A 16,429-nucleotide genomic window follows, 5' to 3' on the forward strand; every position below is an offset into this window, starting at 1 on the left:
GTTAAAGCAATGTGGACAGCAGACATTGGGCGTAATCAAGACGGTTGCATTTCTCCATCTTGTAATATAAAAACATCCAAGGTTATTGAAAAAGGTGGAAAAATAAACATACCCCATGTTAAACACCTTCCCAATTGTCCATGCATTTTTGTCACATTGTCTCCAGGGCATTGCAATCAAAAGCCATCATTTTGGAGCGGCTTTATGAAATTCATTATATAAAGTGTTCCTATAAGAATAAATAAGTCCATAGTAGGAAAAAATAATTGAAACCCATAATCCATTACTGAACTGTGAATCAACCTCATACTGCTACTTGGTGAAGCTGGAGTTCATTAACGACTAGCAGAGACTTGGTTATAGAGTTTGATATCATGTGAAAGTGATGCTTGAGACCCAGATTGGACGAGAATTCCCCGATATACAATTTAAATATTAAACAACCATTAAAAATGTATTAGCCATACCCACTCTTAAATCATACAACCAATCAGTCTAATATTGCAACAATTACATGAAATTATACAGAGGAACGGCGGGCTTGTGGCAAAGAAAACCTTCATCCCGACAGGAAGCAGTCTTCCAAAGGGAATGACGACGCGTAATCCTGCTTTAACAAACACATCCTCAGGGGACTTCAGGAGTCTGGCAGCAAATTCATAAAAAACAACTTTAAAGAACACTAGCGTAAAGCCTCCTGTGGACAGGTGTTGTAAATTAGCGTTTCGCTACAAGCGCTTAACACAGTGCATCTAGTTATTGTGCAAATTCTAATGCCACTGTGATGTCCATATCAGTCAAGTCAAGGTAATCCACATCCTATCTCTAACTGCATGGTTTGACCTAGATAGGAGGAATGAGCCATTTTAAAAAGGAATACTGAGACGTCTTCACGAAGCTGGTCAGAGCTACCGCAGCAGATGGACTTCAGGTCAAGTCGTGCAGTTTATTGATACGAGGGAGTCGGAAGAACACAGTGACAGAAGCTCATCCATACGGCTGAATCAAAAGTTGGCATTTACACATGTTCGACAGTAAAGTGTACCCACGCCTGTCAGGTACCTTCTGCAAATGTCAACATATGCATCTATGTATACAACAATGTGCACACTGGTGGAGAAAATAATTCAAAAAGGGTAATTTGCAGAAGTCCTTATCAAAAGTTGTATGTTCAATTTGAAATTAGACGCAACGATGCCGATGCCACTGCCGACCTATTGGCCCCTCTGGCCCAGTCTCTTTGTGTAAGACTCCCAGCCTGACTTTCTGTACGACTCGGCAGCTTTCAGCCTATCAGGGGCCTCCAGGATACCCCGACCGACGATGATGACATCAGAGCCTTTGCTGTAGACGACTTCCTCTGGGGTGGAGTACTGCTGGCCCAACCCATCACCTGTAAGAGAGGGTGAAATGGGTGAGGAGGGTAGACCGAGAAAGGGGAACTTGTTGAGAAGTAAGAGGACTACTGATAGGTGCCCAGGAATAATGTCATATACTATAGCTCCACCTTGTGTTAAAGAGGAGCCACAACACCAAAAATAAAGTGAGTTGAAAGTCATCAAACTATTGGAAAGACAGTTTTGATGTTAATTACATTAAAACTAGGCGATGCATGCGAGAGTAAAAATGAAGGAAAATATATATTTCTAGGGGACGACAATAGCATCATAAACTAAAAGAACTTTTGTAATTTAGAGAATACTTAAAAATCACGACCTATTCCTACAATGTTCATTACAACAATTTACCTCTGGCCTGCATCTGCACCCCAGGGGTCATGTGAATGAACTCTGGCCTCTTGGTGATCTTAGAGCCACAGATAAACCCAATCACAAAGTCTGACTGCTCCTCTGCCATCGTCAGCTGGAAAGAGAACAGGTAACGGAGATCAACTGTAAACTCAAACAATGAACTGTAGTGTGACACTCACTCTTTCACTGTTGAGGTGGGTTTTGCAAAACTGAAATAGAACAGCTAGTATCTCACCATGTCAAGCTAATATTTGACACATATATATATATATATATATATATATACACATACATATATGTGTGTGTGTGTGTATGTATGTATGTATGTATGTATGTATGTATGTATATATAGATAGGAGTAAACAAAGACAATAGATAGATAGATAGGAGTAAACAAAGACAATGCAGACATGCTTACCACAGCCTGTGTGTATTCACCAGTAGCCAGCGACCCCTGGGAGCTCATTTGTGCTATGAGCAAACAGCCTCGGCCTAGAGGCTTTCCTACAGCACTCAGGCCCTTCACAACCCCGGGCCCCGGCACTGCATGGGCATTCACTATGTGGGACCAAGATGAGATCTGGTACAACCCACCTGGGGAAAAGGATGACGATGCTCAAAATACAAACAAAGCAGTTTCTCAAATGTCGGGTGCATTTCATACGTGATCTTAATATCCTCTCACCTTCATACTGACGCTTGACTGTGTTTCCAATGTCGGCAAACTTGCGATCTTCGAAGATGAGGAAGTTGTGTTTCTCGGCCAACGCCTGCAGTTTCTGGCCGAAGGCCACTGTGTAGTCCTGTTGGCAGATGCAAGAACAGCATTCAGTTAATGGTCCTGACCGCGTTGTTTTTGGCAAACATGAACCGGTTCCACTCCGACCTTCAGGATGTCTACGTGGGTCTTCAGCATGCAGATGGTGGGACCAAGAGAGTCCGCCAGGCGAAGGAGCTCCTCGCTGCTCGTCACATCAGCGGACACGCAGAGGTTTGACCGCTTCTCCTCCATGGTCTTCAGCAGCGTGGACGCCAGAGGGTGAACGTCTGCAGACACAGGAGGGCGGGAGATGCTGGGTGAAGAGCTTCACCTAACAAATGCAATATTCACCCCGTAGAACAACAGCGCCTCTGACCAAAGTAATGGGTTAGAAACGAAGAACAACATTTAGAAATGCTTTGGACTAAAACGCTCAAATCATACCACTGGGCCACGAGAGGGGAAAGTATTGGTGTGAAGTCTTTTAAAAACACATTACAGTACTAGGAAGTCGGAAGACTACATACTTGGTAGTTTGGCTCTGTCTGCGTAGCTCAGCTCAACGTTCTTCTCCACGCACGCCTTCTTGGTGGCAGGGACCCCATTTCCATTATCATCCTTCCTTCTGAAAGAGGAAAGTTGCAGTGATACTATGCACACACACACACACACACACACACACACACACACACACACACACACACACACACACACACACACACACACACACACACACACACACACACACACACACACACACACACACACACACACACACACACACACACACACACACACACACACACACACACACACACACACACACACACACACACACACACACACACACACACACACACACACACACACACACACACACACACACACACACACACACACACACACACACACACACACACACACACACACACACACACACACACACACACACACACACACACACACACACACACAACCTGAAAGTGTTGTTGTCCAGGATGAACTTTTTGACGGTCTGGACGGTTTTGGCGTCGATGCGTTCGGCCACCTGCAGCACTTCGAGCAGCTTGAACATGGAGATGAGGGGATGGAGCTTGATTCCCCGAGACGCCAACATCTCTACGGCGCCTTGCTCTCTGTCCATTAGTACAACGGCATCGGTCACCTACAACAAATAAAAGATTTCAAAAGACAATTACAGCCGCGGTAACATTACTCTAGTACTTAATGGGCTCATATGACCTTTACTGTGATCATTCAAACAAAAGCAATCAACGATAGATCTTCATCATCGCCACTGTAATCTCTTCTGATAAAGCACCTTCAGGCCCTCTTTGTAGAGCACTTCAGCAGTGTCCAGGATGCTGCTGCCGGTGGTCACCGTGTCCTCGATGATCAGACATGTGTCCCCCTCTCGAAACGAGCCCTCCACCAGACGCTTGGTTCCTAGAGGGGGTCACATAAGGAGTCTCATCAGCCTTTTCCTGACAAACTTTCCCTCCGAAGGCGGACAGTTCTGCTGAGTCACAAGAACGCGTCAACCACACATGCATAGCCAGGTTAAGAAACAACCTATCAGGACGTTTTCTAGAATTGTCCTGTCGGTACTGAAGGGCCCAAGATGAGTCTAAGGTGTTCGAGCAGGTTTGCATTCAGGCCAATGTCCAGTGTTCTTTAAGAGAAACAATTCACTTATCTGAAGCCAGTTGAGACGCTTAATCAGCTATCTATCACACGGGTCAGAAAACTGCTCCTGCGTCGTCTTAGAAAACGTAGATATCATGTTGCCATTTGTGTAATCTGGGGTGTAACGGTGTCGTATAGGTTATGGTCTTTGACAGCTGAGAGAAAAGACTTGCTATAACATCACGATAAGAGTTGTAGCACTGGTGACCATTTTAACCCATCTCCTAATGGGAGAATATCATAATCTGGTCTATATTTGAAATATATTCTGTTTTTTTTTTAATGATCTTAGGCTCAGATCATACATAATAAGAGCTACAAATGGGACAATTAACCACAAACAACCCCTCCCAAAAACACACACACACACACACACACCATAGTCCTTGGCCTCCTTCCTCCTGATGAGCATGGGCAGTTCGTTCCTAGAACAGATGATCGTGGCCAAAGGCAGGGCTGTGTAGGGAACCCCACACACAGAGTCAAATTGTAGTCCCTCGTCTTGCACCCGCTGGTAGAGAAGACTTGACACCTGCACATTAAAACCAGAAAAGAACAGAAGCTTCAATGTGGCAGACTTGTAGGTGAGGGCCACATGTGTACACCCTATGAATTAGCTAGTGGTTAACGACTGACTGGTTGGAACGAAGTTTTTCTGAGATCTTCTAAAAGGTGATTAACTGCAACTTTTCAGTCGCTCCTCTATCACACGTGACGTAGTGTGTCCAGTTGCGGAGCGAGGCGGTACACGCACGTGTGTACCTGGTTCATGAGCGCTGGGTGGGACACCAGGACCCTCAGGTCGATGTAAATCGGCGTCAGCAGGCCGCTCTTCAGCGTGTACTCCCCGAACTTCACCCCGTTCACGTCGTGGAGCTTCAGGATTAAACTTTCGATGGATATGTTGTCCATCTCGTCTGTATTCCGGAGTTCCGTCGAAGTTGCAGCCTGGTCGGTCTTCGCGGCTTCCTCGGGAAAACAACACTTCCGCTCTGATTTCGTCAGAATAAAAGCATCACCATTCGGATGTTGTTCCGATATACCGTGTTTTTTCTCTCTCATTAACAATCAACGACGGGTACTAAATCAGGTCTAGAAGTTCAGCTAAATATTTTAGGGCCTTTATTGTTTTTGTTTTTTTAGGAAGCCTGTATAGGCTAATGGGTGAAAAAGTAAGCTAACGTGCCAGCCTGCAGGAACTCGAGTGTCAATCCGTTTAAAGAGGTAGGTCCTCAATAGTCGACAAAGTACACATCATATACTATATATAAAAGTGGGGGTTATGGTGACAGGAAGAAAGTTACAGTACCGCCAGAAGAAAAGCAGATAGGCAATGTGTTATGTTTCTGGCATTAATTTAAGCGTTTTAGTGCACATTTTTACTCTTAAAATATTTCCCGCAAATCATATTCTGAAGGAAAGACGCGTTGACCGGAAACTAGGCAGAACCAATCAAACACAGAGATTCCACGACTCTACAGGAGAGAGTGAATTCCGGTGTATAATTTATTTGGATTTTCAGAATAAAAGCGCAGACCTTCCACGTGTCAAGGGCTTGTGGAATCTAAAAATCCTTTTTTGATAGTGTATGAATGTATGTGAGGTTGTTACAGGTTATGATCGATTTATATTTCCTCTGTCAATAAATTCAGATCTTACAAAAAAACACAACCTGTTGTTTCTTGTTCACCGTTCAAAACTAAAGTAGATCAGCTTCATTTAAGAAATGATCTGGAAAATATTCATTCTCGACAAAAAAAAGAAATTGACATTTGGCTTGTTTTTTTCAGTTTATTAAAAAGATTCAGTCCACAGTAGTTCAGATTTTGGCACGAACAATATAAAAACAAGTTAATCAAAAATAAAGTGTACACCCCAAAAAAGCATTGAACAAAATGCCTGAATAAAAGGGATAAATAAAAGAAATTAATTAAAAAAAGAAACAAAACAAAAAATACAAACATGTAATTGAAATGCATTTCACTTGGAAATAAAAAAAGGCACATTTTCCAATTGGCCTACTTTTTTTGTTGTTGTTAAAATAACAGTTTCACTATTGGTCAGTCAGCTTTTGCTTTATAGATTTCATACCAAATCTACTTTTGAATTATCCACACTACAGATCACAGAATCACATCTACATGTTGACTTCAAGAGCCTATACTGAAATAATAGCAAGGCAACGTTTTGTAATACCAACTCAAAAGTAACAGTGCTTATCTTTTTTAGGAAAATTTGTCATTTTGGTAATCTAAAGAGAATTTAGTGACCCGTTGCTCTGCTCATCAAAATAGCAGGACACTGATGGCGGAGAGTCAGACAGGGCACTTGCAGTATTGTACAGCTTTTACCACTGTAATCTCTTCCATTCCAAAGAATGTTGATTCAAATTAATAAAAACTGTCTCGTGAAAATCTGACTGCCATATCTATCTCGGGCAGACAAGCTGAGAAAGGACAACTGTAAAAATACTATATGGCGATGGAGTTTCTCCATAATCTCCCACTCTGCTGATTTGGAGATGTCTAAAGAGACAACAAATGCATTGTACCATTACCTAAATTCTTTCTTAATATTCATTCGTCACAGTGAGACTAACAATAATGGGGAATGTAACACATGTACAGTTATCAGGGAACATACTTTATAAAATCTGACACATTTGGTGTATTTTGTCTTGGTCAGATGAAGACAATGGTCATGGAATGTTTTAAATGTTTTTGAAATACTCTTGAAAAGTCCCAACAGTAAAAATACACAACAACACTGCATCTGGTATGTGCGAGTGTGTCAACAGTTTGTTTAGGGGTAGGCAGGTTTGAGGTGATAAAGCAGCAGGATTTGTGCTCTAGATTGATGAAGAAATCCTTTTTTTTTTCTTTTTTTTTTAAATGAAGGATAAAGGATCACAACCAACGTGAAAAAGTTGAACACATCTTTGAAAAGGCACAGAGGTTGGTGTAGAAAAGTCTTGTTAAGGCACTACAATATGGTGAGGGGAAACCTTTAAGGCAAAGATCTGATGGAAATGTCTTCTTTTAATGAAAACAGGAGGAGGCTTCCTTCTTAAAGTGGTATCAACGATGTCATGGTTCTCACTTCTTCATCCTCCTTTACTCATGGTCCCCTCTTCTCAACTCTGAGGGGTTGATGGCGTCTGCAAGCAGCTCCGGCCTCAAACATTCAATCGGACATTGGATGTTCTGGAGAGCAGAGAAGGGCAGGATGAGAAGACATGGAAAGAGAGAAGAGATGTTGTGATTTATTCATTTTGACTGATTTAAAGCAACATCTTCTCAATCAGTCATTCCCAAAGACTGGGTCAGGCCCACAAGTGGGATGCAGGACATTGTATTTGGTCACCTAATAAGTTAGCAGAATTTCATTTTACATTTATGTCTGCAGTACACATTTGAGCCACATGAGGGAGCTTGAATGTTAATATTGTACTGATATTTGTAATCTACTTATAACATTGAATACAATAAGAAAGCATATATTCTGTTTGTTTTACGGATGAGAGGAAACTAATATGCCTAAATGCATTAAGTTGGTCTCATTTATTTAACACATTTCTATGTTTTAAATAGTACGTGCATATAAAGAAGTTGTGATTCAGTACATTTGAAATGGCTTTTTAAGATAATATACTGTAATGTTCATTTATGCAAGAATTTGCTCTTCACACAAAAAAAAGAAAAATCACCAAAACTATGTTGAATGTCATACTTAATGCTTATGGAACAGGTTTAATTGAAAAAGAGATACTACATTTTCAGTTTGCGGATAACATACAGTGGCATCAAATTCAACAATATCTGGTTTATCTAAACATGTGGAAGTGGAACACCATATGCAAAGTTGAGGGCTCAGTGGAACGTCTACCGTGTGTAAAAATGTGTAGCTAAATTATAATATCAATGTATTGTTTTCTAAAATTTCAGTTAAGAGCAGATTATTTGTAGTAAAAGTCTTAGTGAAATACTGACCAGTTTGCGTAGAGCGTTTTCTCTGTACCGGTCGAAGGCGTCTGAATGAACTGGTTGAAGGAGGTCAGCGTCCACATCTGCATGTGCTCCTGGCCTTCTGCAGTTCTCACAACGCCAGCCCTGAAGAGGTGGAGGGAGACGATGACGCACAAACAGTCTGATCACAAGGACTCCATAATGCAGTTCTGATGGTACACATTACCCCATGAAGCACCAGTGAATAGGTTTGAACACACACACACACACACACACACACACACACACACACACCTGTTGTCCTCCATAGCAGGTACAGGTACAGATGGCGCCCAGGTATTCCTTCTGCCACTGGTTTCCCACATGGTACATTTTCCCGTCGTCATAACATGTCGACTCATCTGGGAGGGTGAGAGTTGCATATTAAAGATGTTTTAAATATTTAATAAATCTCAATTCATTTCATAACAGACATGAATGGGCAAGTAAAACTCCTTGAGAAATGATTGAAAGATTTAACAGAAAGGATTGAAAGAAGAAATATACTAAACATAACTCCTGACATTATAGTAAGTTTAAGTGTACGTGTGTTCACATACTATACGTCTATACTTACGGGGTTCACATTTGAATTCTCCCTTGCCATTGCCCAGGCAGGTGCAGCTCATCATGTGACCGTTCTCAGCCTGGCGATCCCACTTCTCTCCGATGCGGTAGTTATTGTTGTTGTCGTGACACCACTCTGGAGGGGTGCAAAGAAGTAGCATGAGAGAGAGATTAAAAAAAGAGAAGATACAGGTAGCAAGAATGTGAGAAGAGAAATGCAAGAGGACAGTATGGAGAAGGTTGAAGTGGTATTGAAATGGCAAATACAGGGAAGAGCAAAGAGAAAGTGAAGTGGATATGCGAGAGAAGTTCATTCGAGAGCACCCCAGCAACATTTCCAAAAGGGTCAAACTTTTTCTCTTCAGACTGCAGACAAAGATTCACAGAAACAGATATTTCACATTTACAATCTCTGTAAAACGAGCATAAAAAACGATCTGCAAAAAAACATTTGTATTTCAAACAACACGTAATCCTTTAAATTAGACAGTGCCCCAGTGAGTTGTACTGGTTCCCAGTTAAATACAAACATTGTCCCAGTGGGGACACACACGCATAGACATACAGACAGCGTAACAACATTGAACTTATGGTGAGTGGGTGGCGATCTCCGTTTCTGGTATTGTCATGTTAGCTCTATGGACAATACACTAAACTGAAATCGCCGCTGGCCAGTTAGCTTAGCTTAGCTTTCTGCTGTCTGTGAGGTTTTCACAGCAGGGAGACCAACATGGGCAGACTACAGACAGACTCATACAAAGTAAATCACTCATCCTCTTTATGATTATTTCATAAAATAACCTGCAGTAAATTATCTAGTTAAACTGCTAAGGCTGCCCATGGCATCAGTTTCATAGTTAGCTAAGGAATTTATAAAGTGCATTATGTAAAATATAGTAATTGTTGTTTGTAGTCTTTTCAGTTTTTATCTATGATATATTGATTGTCTTATAAATTCCTCTTGAGTAAATCACATAGAATTATTTATTGCATAATTCCATGGTGTGTTTGCAAAGCATGCTGGGGTTACTAAGCCACTCACTGGATGAATCACATCTAAAATGTCCGCTGCCCAGCCCAAGGCAGCGGCACCACAGCTTGAAGCCCGTCTCAGACATGCGTTCCCACTCTGAGCCCACCTCGTGGTACGTCTGTGTGAATGTGTCGTAACACACATCCCGGTTGGTGGAAATGGGGATGTCACCTGTAACTAAGGGATGCACACAAAAATATGTTTAAAATTGAACCGACTGATTGGTTGACCTTGACAAAGACAGACGATACGCACAATATGCTCCATTTGATTTAAATGTTACATTTATATCTAAACATTATTATTAAAGTGTCTCTATAGAATGACTATTCATTGTGATATATTTATACAATAATGACTGTGTGTATACATGTGCTAGATAGGAATGCATATTAAACTTTATTGTCAATGTCAAGTGTGGACCACTGTACCAGCATTGCCAACGGTTACGACTTCTTCCAAAACCTTCTCTTTAGACCCGCCCCTCATGGCCTCTACTATGACGTTATAGGAAGCTCCGGATGTCAATCCAATCAGTTTGGCACTGTTGGAGGTGCCGGGAAGACGCATCTATATGGAGGAAGAGAAAGTGGTTCTTACATCTCCAGCAGTAAATATATATATGTGTGTGTGTGTATATACGTGTGTGTGTGTGTGTGTGTGTGTGTACCTGAAAGCCCCTTTCTTCCAGGTGTGTAATAGGATTACAGGACACCTCATACTCTGAAGTCTGAGGAATGCCAGACCAGGAGATGGTTGTGATCGTCTGTGCTTCTTGGGGCAACTCTGTTTCATTGTCAGGGAAACCAAATGCAAGACCAGGCAGGGGACCCTCGCTCACCTACAGGATCAAACGTACAGTACGGATAGAATGTTAGGTCATAAAACCACCAGAAATGTCACATACACGCTTTTATGTTGAATGTCGATCGACATTCAGCATAAATGTCCCTGCCGTTTAGCTTCTTTTTAAGTTCTATATTTCCGAATAATAAAAACAGATAATTATCATGTACCGGAAAGTTAAAGTTATGCGTGACAGAAATGGTGAGATCCGATCAGCTGAGACTATATGATTCAAACCACAGTTTCGTGTGGCCAGTTATTTGTTATCAGCTACAATCCTAAACTCAAGATAATGAAAATCTATTTTCACATTAAAATAATATCATGAGGTACATTAGAGTTACAGATAATTTAAGTCTTACACACCTTGACCAAGGGTACTCTGTTTCCATCAGGGCCTGCTACAGGAATATAGATCAGAGGTTCTCTGAGAGCCGGTCTCTGGCCTTCTCTGGGTCCACTGAAGGGGCCGTGAAGTCCGTTATTAGGGCCTAGACTCTGGTACTCAGTATAGATATGCTGGCCCTGCTGGCCTGGTTGGTTCTGGCCACCAGTGCCAGCCAAGTGAACATAGTTGGTGTCAAAACTGCACACAGAAAGAGAGGGTTGAGGAAGTAATAACAACAGCAGATGTGAAGCACAGCTTAATTGCACAGATATGTTGTTAGGTGTGGTTGGTCGTGCATTTTTCCTTTGAATAAAGTATGATTCCGCAGGTACTTACATCTTGTCATTGAAGGACTCTGGAACATCCAGGATGTCAGTGGTGGGTCGGTGAGGAACAGGAAGCTGTGGCAGCTCGGGGACCAATAGCTGATGATCTGGAGCTGGCTCTGTTGAACAAGAGACGTACGTATGCTAGCTGTTATAAGCAAGCAGGGCAAAGCGGATGTAAAGATCCACAAGCTGAACTTTCAGCGGTTAAAAACAAGATGGTTGTGTTTCCACTGTGCCACGGGGGAAATCCATGAAGCTGTTTTTGTCAAAGCCCTGTTTCTCAAAAATGACAGCTGAATGTTGAATATAACCACTTTCAAAATGTCCTAAACATGTTTAACAAAAAGGAGCACACTTCACTTAAATAAAAAGAATAGTTAAAAGTTAAAGGGCCATTGGTTCTGGCAGGTGGATGATGGCTGGACTTACGTGTTCTGGCTTTGCCCACTAGAGGTGTGCTTCTCAAAGAATTCTGCAGCGCGACAATCTTAATGACGTACTCGGTTCCTGGTTTCAGACCTATGGCCAAACACAACAAATACAAACAAAAGTTATTAGCATTTGTCATTTGCCACAATTTGCAATCAATACATTTGCATGTACGTATGTGTACAGTAAATCCCATGTGCCACACTCACCATTGATAATGGCATAGCTCTGGCCTGCATGGGGTCTGGGGACAACCTCTCGAGGCAAACCCCCGGCCTCCTCATAGGTGACATAATACCCAGTAACCCCTGGACTGCGTGATGGCTCCCAGGTGAAAGAGATGCTGTTCGGGTTCAGGGAGGTAAAGCGGATGTTGGTGGACGGGATAACCACCGGTTTGGCTGGAAGAGACAGACAAGTAAGAAAATACTCAGAAAAACGTAACTTTATGTCTTTATTATGATGTCGTATAATTAAGCTGCCATCTTTTATTACATTACATTACATTAAATGTCATTTAGCTGACGCTTTTATCCAAAGCGACTTACAATCATGTTACATTCATACACTGTAGACACAGCTACAGAGGGCAATTCAGGGTTAAGTGTCTTGCTCAAGGACACAACGACTAGGGCGGGGATTGAACCACCAACCCCGATTGAAAGACGGACCTGCTAACCACTGACCCACAGTCTCCCCACCCATCTTAATCCAATATTACCGTCACGGCAAAGAAGAAACATTTCCCACTCTAAGTAATGTCCTACACTTGACTGATACTGTAGGATAGAAATGAATAGTTACCTGTGGTGGCAGTGAGTGTGAGAGGTGCGCTGCGTCCGTTCCCTTTCAGTGTATATATGTTGATCTTGTAATTGGTGCCTGGCTCCAGACCTGAAGTAAAGACAGAATGACAGATTAGTGAGGGGTTGTGAGCTTTTGTGTTGCACCAGCAGTAATCTGATGTTATGATTGAATTATAAAACATTATTCTTACGGCTGTGGGTTTACACTACATCTTTGTGAACGCTTGTCTCATATCTGTGTACCTGAAATAACGAAGGAGCGCGAGTCAGGGCCGATGGTCCTTTGAATGGGCACGTAGCCTGTAGAGGAGGTGGTGGGAGTGGCCTCAACCAGGAAGCCAGAGATGGTTTCTGTCTTGGAGCGCCATGTCAGGGTGATGGAAGAGTCGTTAACGTCAGAGATACGTACACGACGAGGGGGGCTGATATCTTGAGGTCGACGAGGAAAGAGAGAGTAAGTAAGGGTGAGAAGGACCAAAACCAGGAGTGAGAGTGTATATTTAGGAAGTTGGGATAAACTCGGCTAAAATGGCTCTTTGCACAACACAAGACATTCCACACCAACGTTGCAAGAATGCCTCTCTAGTTTCATGCATCAAAGCGATCCATTAATTTGTTAGAACTTCACAATTTACGAGTCACAAACTCACTCTCCAGGGTGGTGATCTCTCCTTGGACTGGCCTGCTGGTCAGAGAGTTTTTCAAGGCATAGACATGGACTTCATAGGCAGTTGCGATCTAAGGGAGATGGAGCAAAAGAGACTTCAGTCTCTCACTGTTGTGCAGCTTAATTATACTGTCTGCAGCTACAATCATAACTGTTTGTACATGTGTATGCATGTGTGCCCACAGCTTTGCAAGTCTGCCTGTATTACATTTTGTAAACACTATACATTTTATTCCTAATTCTGCTTTTGTTGCAAGGTAATGGAGATCCAAGACGGGAGAACATTCACTGTGATGGACGTCTCTGCAAGTCCATTTTCATACTCCAACGTAGAAGGCACTAAATGAATAAGTCCCCTATCAGACTCACCATGAGTCCAGAGATGTGGGCCTGTGTGGCGTCTGGGGCCAAGTTGATCTCCTTGGTAGGGCCGCTTTTGTTCTTTGGGTTTACCACCACACGGTAGCCTGTGAGGCCCGTGAGGCCAGTTAGTCGGTTTTCCTGACCCGGCACCGCCCAGCGCATGGTGAAAGAGGTAGGGCTAACCTGGGAGAACTGGAGGTTGGTGGGAGATGAGATGGCTGTGTGGGGGGAAGAAGATTAAATGAGGATTAGACAGAGACGGTACTCACAGTATCGGCAGACGGAGGTGCTCATAAAATACTGTCATGTCAGAATAAAGGATATTCACCGTTACACAATGTGCCCAAAATGTACTTTGTTTGATTTCTGAACTTTAGCTTTCGAGTTTTCTTATCTGTATCACATTTCTTACCTTTATTAAATATAGAACTGATTTCCTTCCGTACCTGTAGCTTGTGTCCCGACCAGTGGTGTGCTTGCTGTGTCATCATGCACAGCGATGACCTTCACCGTGTATTCAGTGCCGGGTTGCAGACCATAGATAATAGTAGACTCAGCGTCTCCTCGAGGAGCGGGGCGCAGCTCTCTCTCACCCTCCTCCGAACTGGAATACAAGACCCGGTAAGATGTGACGATTCCCTCAGGACTGTCCCAGGTGATCCGCAGTGATGTGGAGTCGATGTCGGAGAAGGTCAGGTCCTTGGGACGGTCTACATCTAAAAAGGTGATGAGAGCAGAAAGAAGCCAGGCAAGGTGGTGGGGTTAGAGAAGTAGGTGGAGAGGTCAGGAGGTTGTTTTTCCACTATGTGAAATTTTGGTGAACAATATTTTGTTTTTCTTCAAGAAAGTGTAATCCCTTACTTGTTAAAGCATTCACCACCACAGGAGAGCTCTCTCCATTTTGTCCGAGAGCGTATACACTCAAAACATACTCTACTGTGGGCATCAGTCCTGAGAACGTAATCTCAGTCTGGTCTGGAAAAAAGGAGGAAAAGGATACAAAAACATGGAGTAAAAAGACAGTTTAGGAAACTAAACTAAATTTAAATCTAGTCAAGCTTTAAAAAATACTGATAAACCCTAAATAATGGAGTATTTGGTCAAACCCCTGTACCTGGAGCCACCACCTCAGTGAAAGACTGCCCCTGTCCATTTCTGGGGACCCCAGTCACCCTGTAACCCTTGATTGGGCCCTGGGCAGGGCTCCACCGCACTGTGACACTGTTGTCATTCACCTCCATCACCTCCATTTCAGAGGGAGAGTCAACACCTAGAAGAAGAGGAAGGAGAGATGAAGAGGAGAATGTTGTAAGTGGAAATATGGGTAAGCAGGATAATAAAAAATAAAAAAATGGGTGACTGTGTTATGACTCTGTGTGTACCCGTCTTGTGCATGACATAGATTGGAGTGCTGGAAGCCGGGCTGTCTCCTCGACCAGTCACAGCGTAGACGGTGACTGTGTAGTCAGTACCGGGCTTCAGGTTAGTGATTTTGGCAGTGGACTGAGAGCCAGGCACTGTGAACTCCTTAGGATTACTGTGACCTCCTGGATAGAGAATGATAATGTATAAATGTTTAAGAAAACCACTACTTGAATACTCAATAGACTGGAGTTTCCTGTCACTGTATTTGTTCAAACGCAAATTAAATGTCAATAATAAATAAACACTGTATGAACTAGAACAAAAAATACATATCACAGAAAAACTGTTTCCTGTCAAAAAATAAATAAATAAATGAGTCTTAAGCTAGCTCACCACTCTCTCCATGAGTGATCCTGTAGTAGCGCACAGTGACAGGTGGAGCGTCCCAGCGGACGGTGATGCTAGTGGGGGAGGAGTCGAGGACTTCCAGGTCTGTGGGAGCATCAGAGACTGGAGAGAGAGAGAGAGAAGAGACGGAAATAACAAAATGAATGAACAACATGACGATGAGACGATGATGATAACATGGCGACTAACTGAGGACACCAAGTATCAAATCAGGATTTCATACTTGTCTTCTGTTTCCCACTCAGCGGCAGACTCTCTTTGGATCCGCTCACTGTGTAGATGTTGACCGAGTATTCGGTGTCGGCAGTGAGTCCCGTCAGGGTGAAGTGGTTCCTGGACGGGGGCAGCCTCTCGTCCTTGGCCCTCCCGCCGCTGACCATCTGGTAACGGATACGGTAACCTGTGATTTTGCTCTGGGGAGCGAGCCAGTGGAGGGTGAAGGAGTTGGTGAAGATCTCAGAGAAACGCAGACCAACTGGGGAATCCAGAGCTGAAAACACAGGTCAGGAGACACAGAGAAAGACGCATGAAGGTCCTCCTTCAAAAGCCATCAAAACATATTTTGAAAAGAAATCACATAAATAACATTTATTGCATCAGCACCATGACAAATAAGCAGTTTTCTTTTGGGTGGACATTTCTGGACTGATTTACCCCTGTTGTTAAGTTAGAGCGCGTCAGACTCACCTGTTGTCTGGGTGCCGACGAGGGGCGAGCTCTCTCTCTGCTCGTACACACACACCACGCTCACCAGATACTCCGTGTTAGGCAGCAAGTCTGTGGACAGCGGAAAATACATGAATACATTTGTAGTTGTTTGTGTGCCAGTGCGTTGCGGTGTATTTTAGTTTTTTGCTGTAACTTACTCCTTAGCACCACGTTGTTACTCCCACCTCCTGCACTGGTTTCTGTAATGTCATCTTCATCATCAATGGGATGATACCTGAATAATAAGGAGACCAACAGAGGAGTCATTTGTGCTGTTTTTTACAAGTGGGTGTATTAAAATCAGTGTGTCCTCCAGATA

At 42.9% G+C, this 16,429-nt stretch overlaps 2 protein-coding genes across 3 annotated transcripts in view; both read right to left on the reverse strand.

The window, feature by feature from the left end:
* Positions 1–889: 889 nt before the first annotated feature.
* On the reverse strand, positions 890–5,399 carry umps (uridine monophosphate synthetase). 2 transcript variants are annotated; one of them, XM_034562429.1, is made up of 10 exons: positions 4,960–5,398; positions 4,576–4,729; positions 3,833–3,957; positions 3,489–3,676; positions 3,039–3,136; positions 2,638–2,798; positions 2,437–2,554; positions 2,170–2,345; positions 1,749–1,863; positions 890–1,393 (listed from the first exon to the last, which is right to left on the reverse strand). In XM_034562429.1, the coding sequence occupies exons 1-10, from the start codon at positions 5,257–5,259 to the stop codon at positions 1,215–1,217; spliced, it is 1,614 nt and encodes a 537-aa protein (XP_034418320.1). In that variant the 5' UTR covers positions 5,260–5,398; the 3' UTR covers positions 890–1,214. The 2 variants fall into 2 exon arrangements, with proteins under 2 accessions (XP_034418320.1, XP_034418321.1); XM_034562430.1 differs by having other exon boundaries at positions 927–1,393; positions 3,039–3,133; positions 4,960–5,399.
* Positions 5,400–5,974: 575 nt separating this feature from the next.
* The window catches only part of LOC117750175 (fibronectin-like), a 30,407-nt gene continuing 19,952 nt past the window's right edge, over positions 5,975–16,429 (reverse strand). The window contains exons 27-49 of the mRNA XM_034561210.1: positions 16,269–16,345; positions 16,090–16,179; positions 15,626–15,892; positions 15,388–15,504; positions 15,012–15,176; positions 14,744–14,899; positions 14,491–14,604; positions 14,076–14,345; positions 13,636–13,847; positions 13,250–13,337; positions 12,843–13,028; positions 12,598–12,687; positions 12,003–12,194; positions 11,794–11,883; positions 11,372–11,480; positions 11,014–11,233; positions 10,472–10,642; positions 10,233–10,371; positions 9,811–9,978; positions 8,779–8,904; positions 8,457–8,563; positions 8,187–8,306; positions 5,975–7,400 (exon numbers count right to left, since the gene is read on the reverse strand). Coding sequence (XP_034417101.1) covers positions 7,311–7,400; positions 8,187–8,306; positions 8,457–8,563; positions 8,779–8,904; positions 9,811–9,978; positions 10,233–10,371; positions 10,472–10,642; positions 11,014–11,233; positions 11,372–11,480; positions 11,794–11,883; positions 12,003–12,194; positions 12,598–12,687; positions 12,843–13,028; positions 13,250–13,337; positions 13,636–13,847; positions 14,076–14,345; positions 14,491–14,604; positions 14,744–14,899; positions 15,012–15,176; positions 15,388–15,504; positions 15,626–15,892; positions 16,090–16,179; positions 16,269–16,345 — 3,364 coding nt within the window. The 3' untranslated portion in view covers positions 5,975–7,310. The remainder of the gene's footprint in view (positions 7,401–8,186; positions 8,307–8,456; positions 8,564–8,778; positions 8,905–9,810; positions 9,979–10,232; positions 10,372–10,471; positions 10,643–11,013; positions 11,234–11,371; positions 11,481–11,793; positions 11,884–12,002; positions 12,195–12,597; positions 12,688–12,842; positions 13,029–13,249; positions 13,338–13,635; positions 13,848–14,075; positions 14,346–14,490; positions 14,605–14,743; positions 14,900–15,011; positions 15,177–15,387; positions 15,505–15,625; positions 15,893–16,089; positions 16,180–16,268; positions 16,346–16,429) is intronic.

The sequence above is a fragment of the Cyclopterus lumpus genome, chromosome 21 (genome assembly GCF_009769545.1).
Source record: "Cyclopterus lumpus isolate fCycLum1 chromosome 21, fCycLum1.pri, whole genome shotgun sequence".
In the NCBI taxonomy this organism is placed as follows: domain Eukaryota; kingdom Metazoa; phylum Chordata; class Actinopteri; order Perciformes; family Cyclopteridae; genus Cyclopterus; species Cyclopterus lumpus.

Bases quoted from the DNA above. Each gene is read 5' to 3' on its own strand.
- umps (XM_034562429.1), bottom strand. From the start codon at position 5,259: ATGAGAGAGAAAAAACACGGTATATCGGAACAACATCCGAATGGTGAT. The intron at 4,730-4,959 runs GTACACACGTGC...TTTAATGTGCAG, and splicing joins ACCCAGCGCTCATGAACCAG to GTGTCAAGTCTTCTCTACCA. The intron at 1,864-2,169 runs GTAAGCATGTCT...TTCTCTTTCCAG, and splicing joins GTGAATACACACAGGCTGTG to CTGACGATGGCAGAGGAGCA.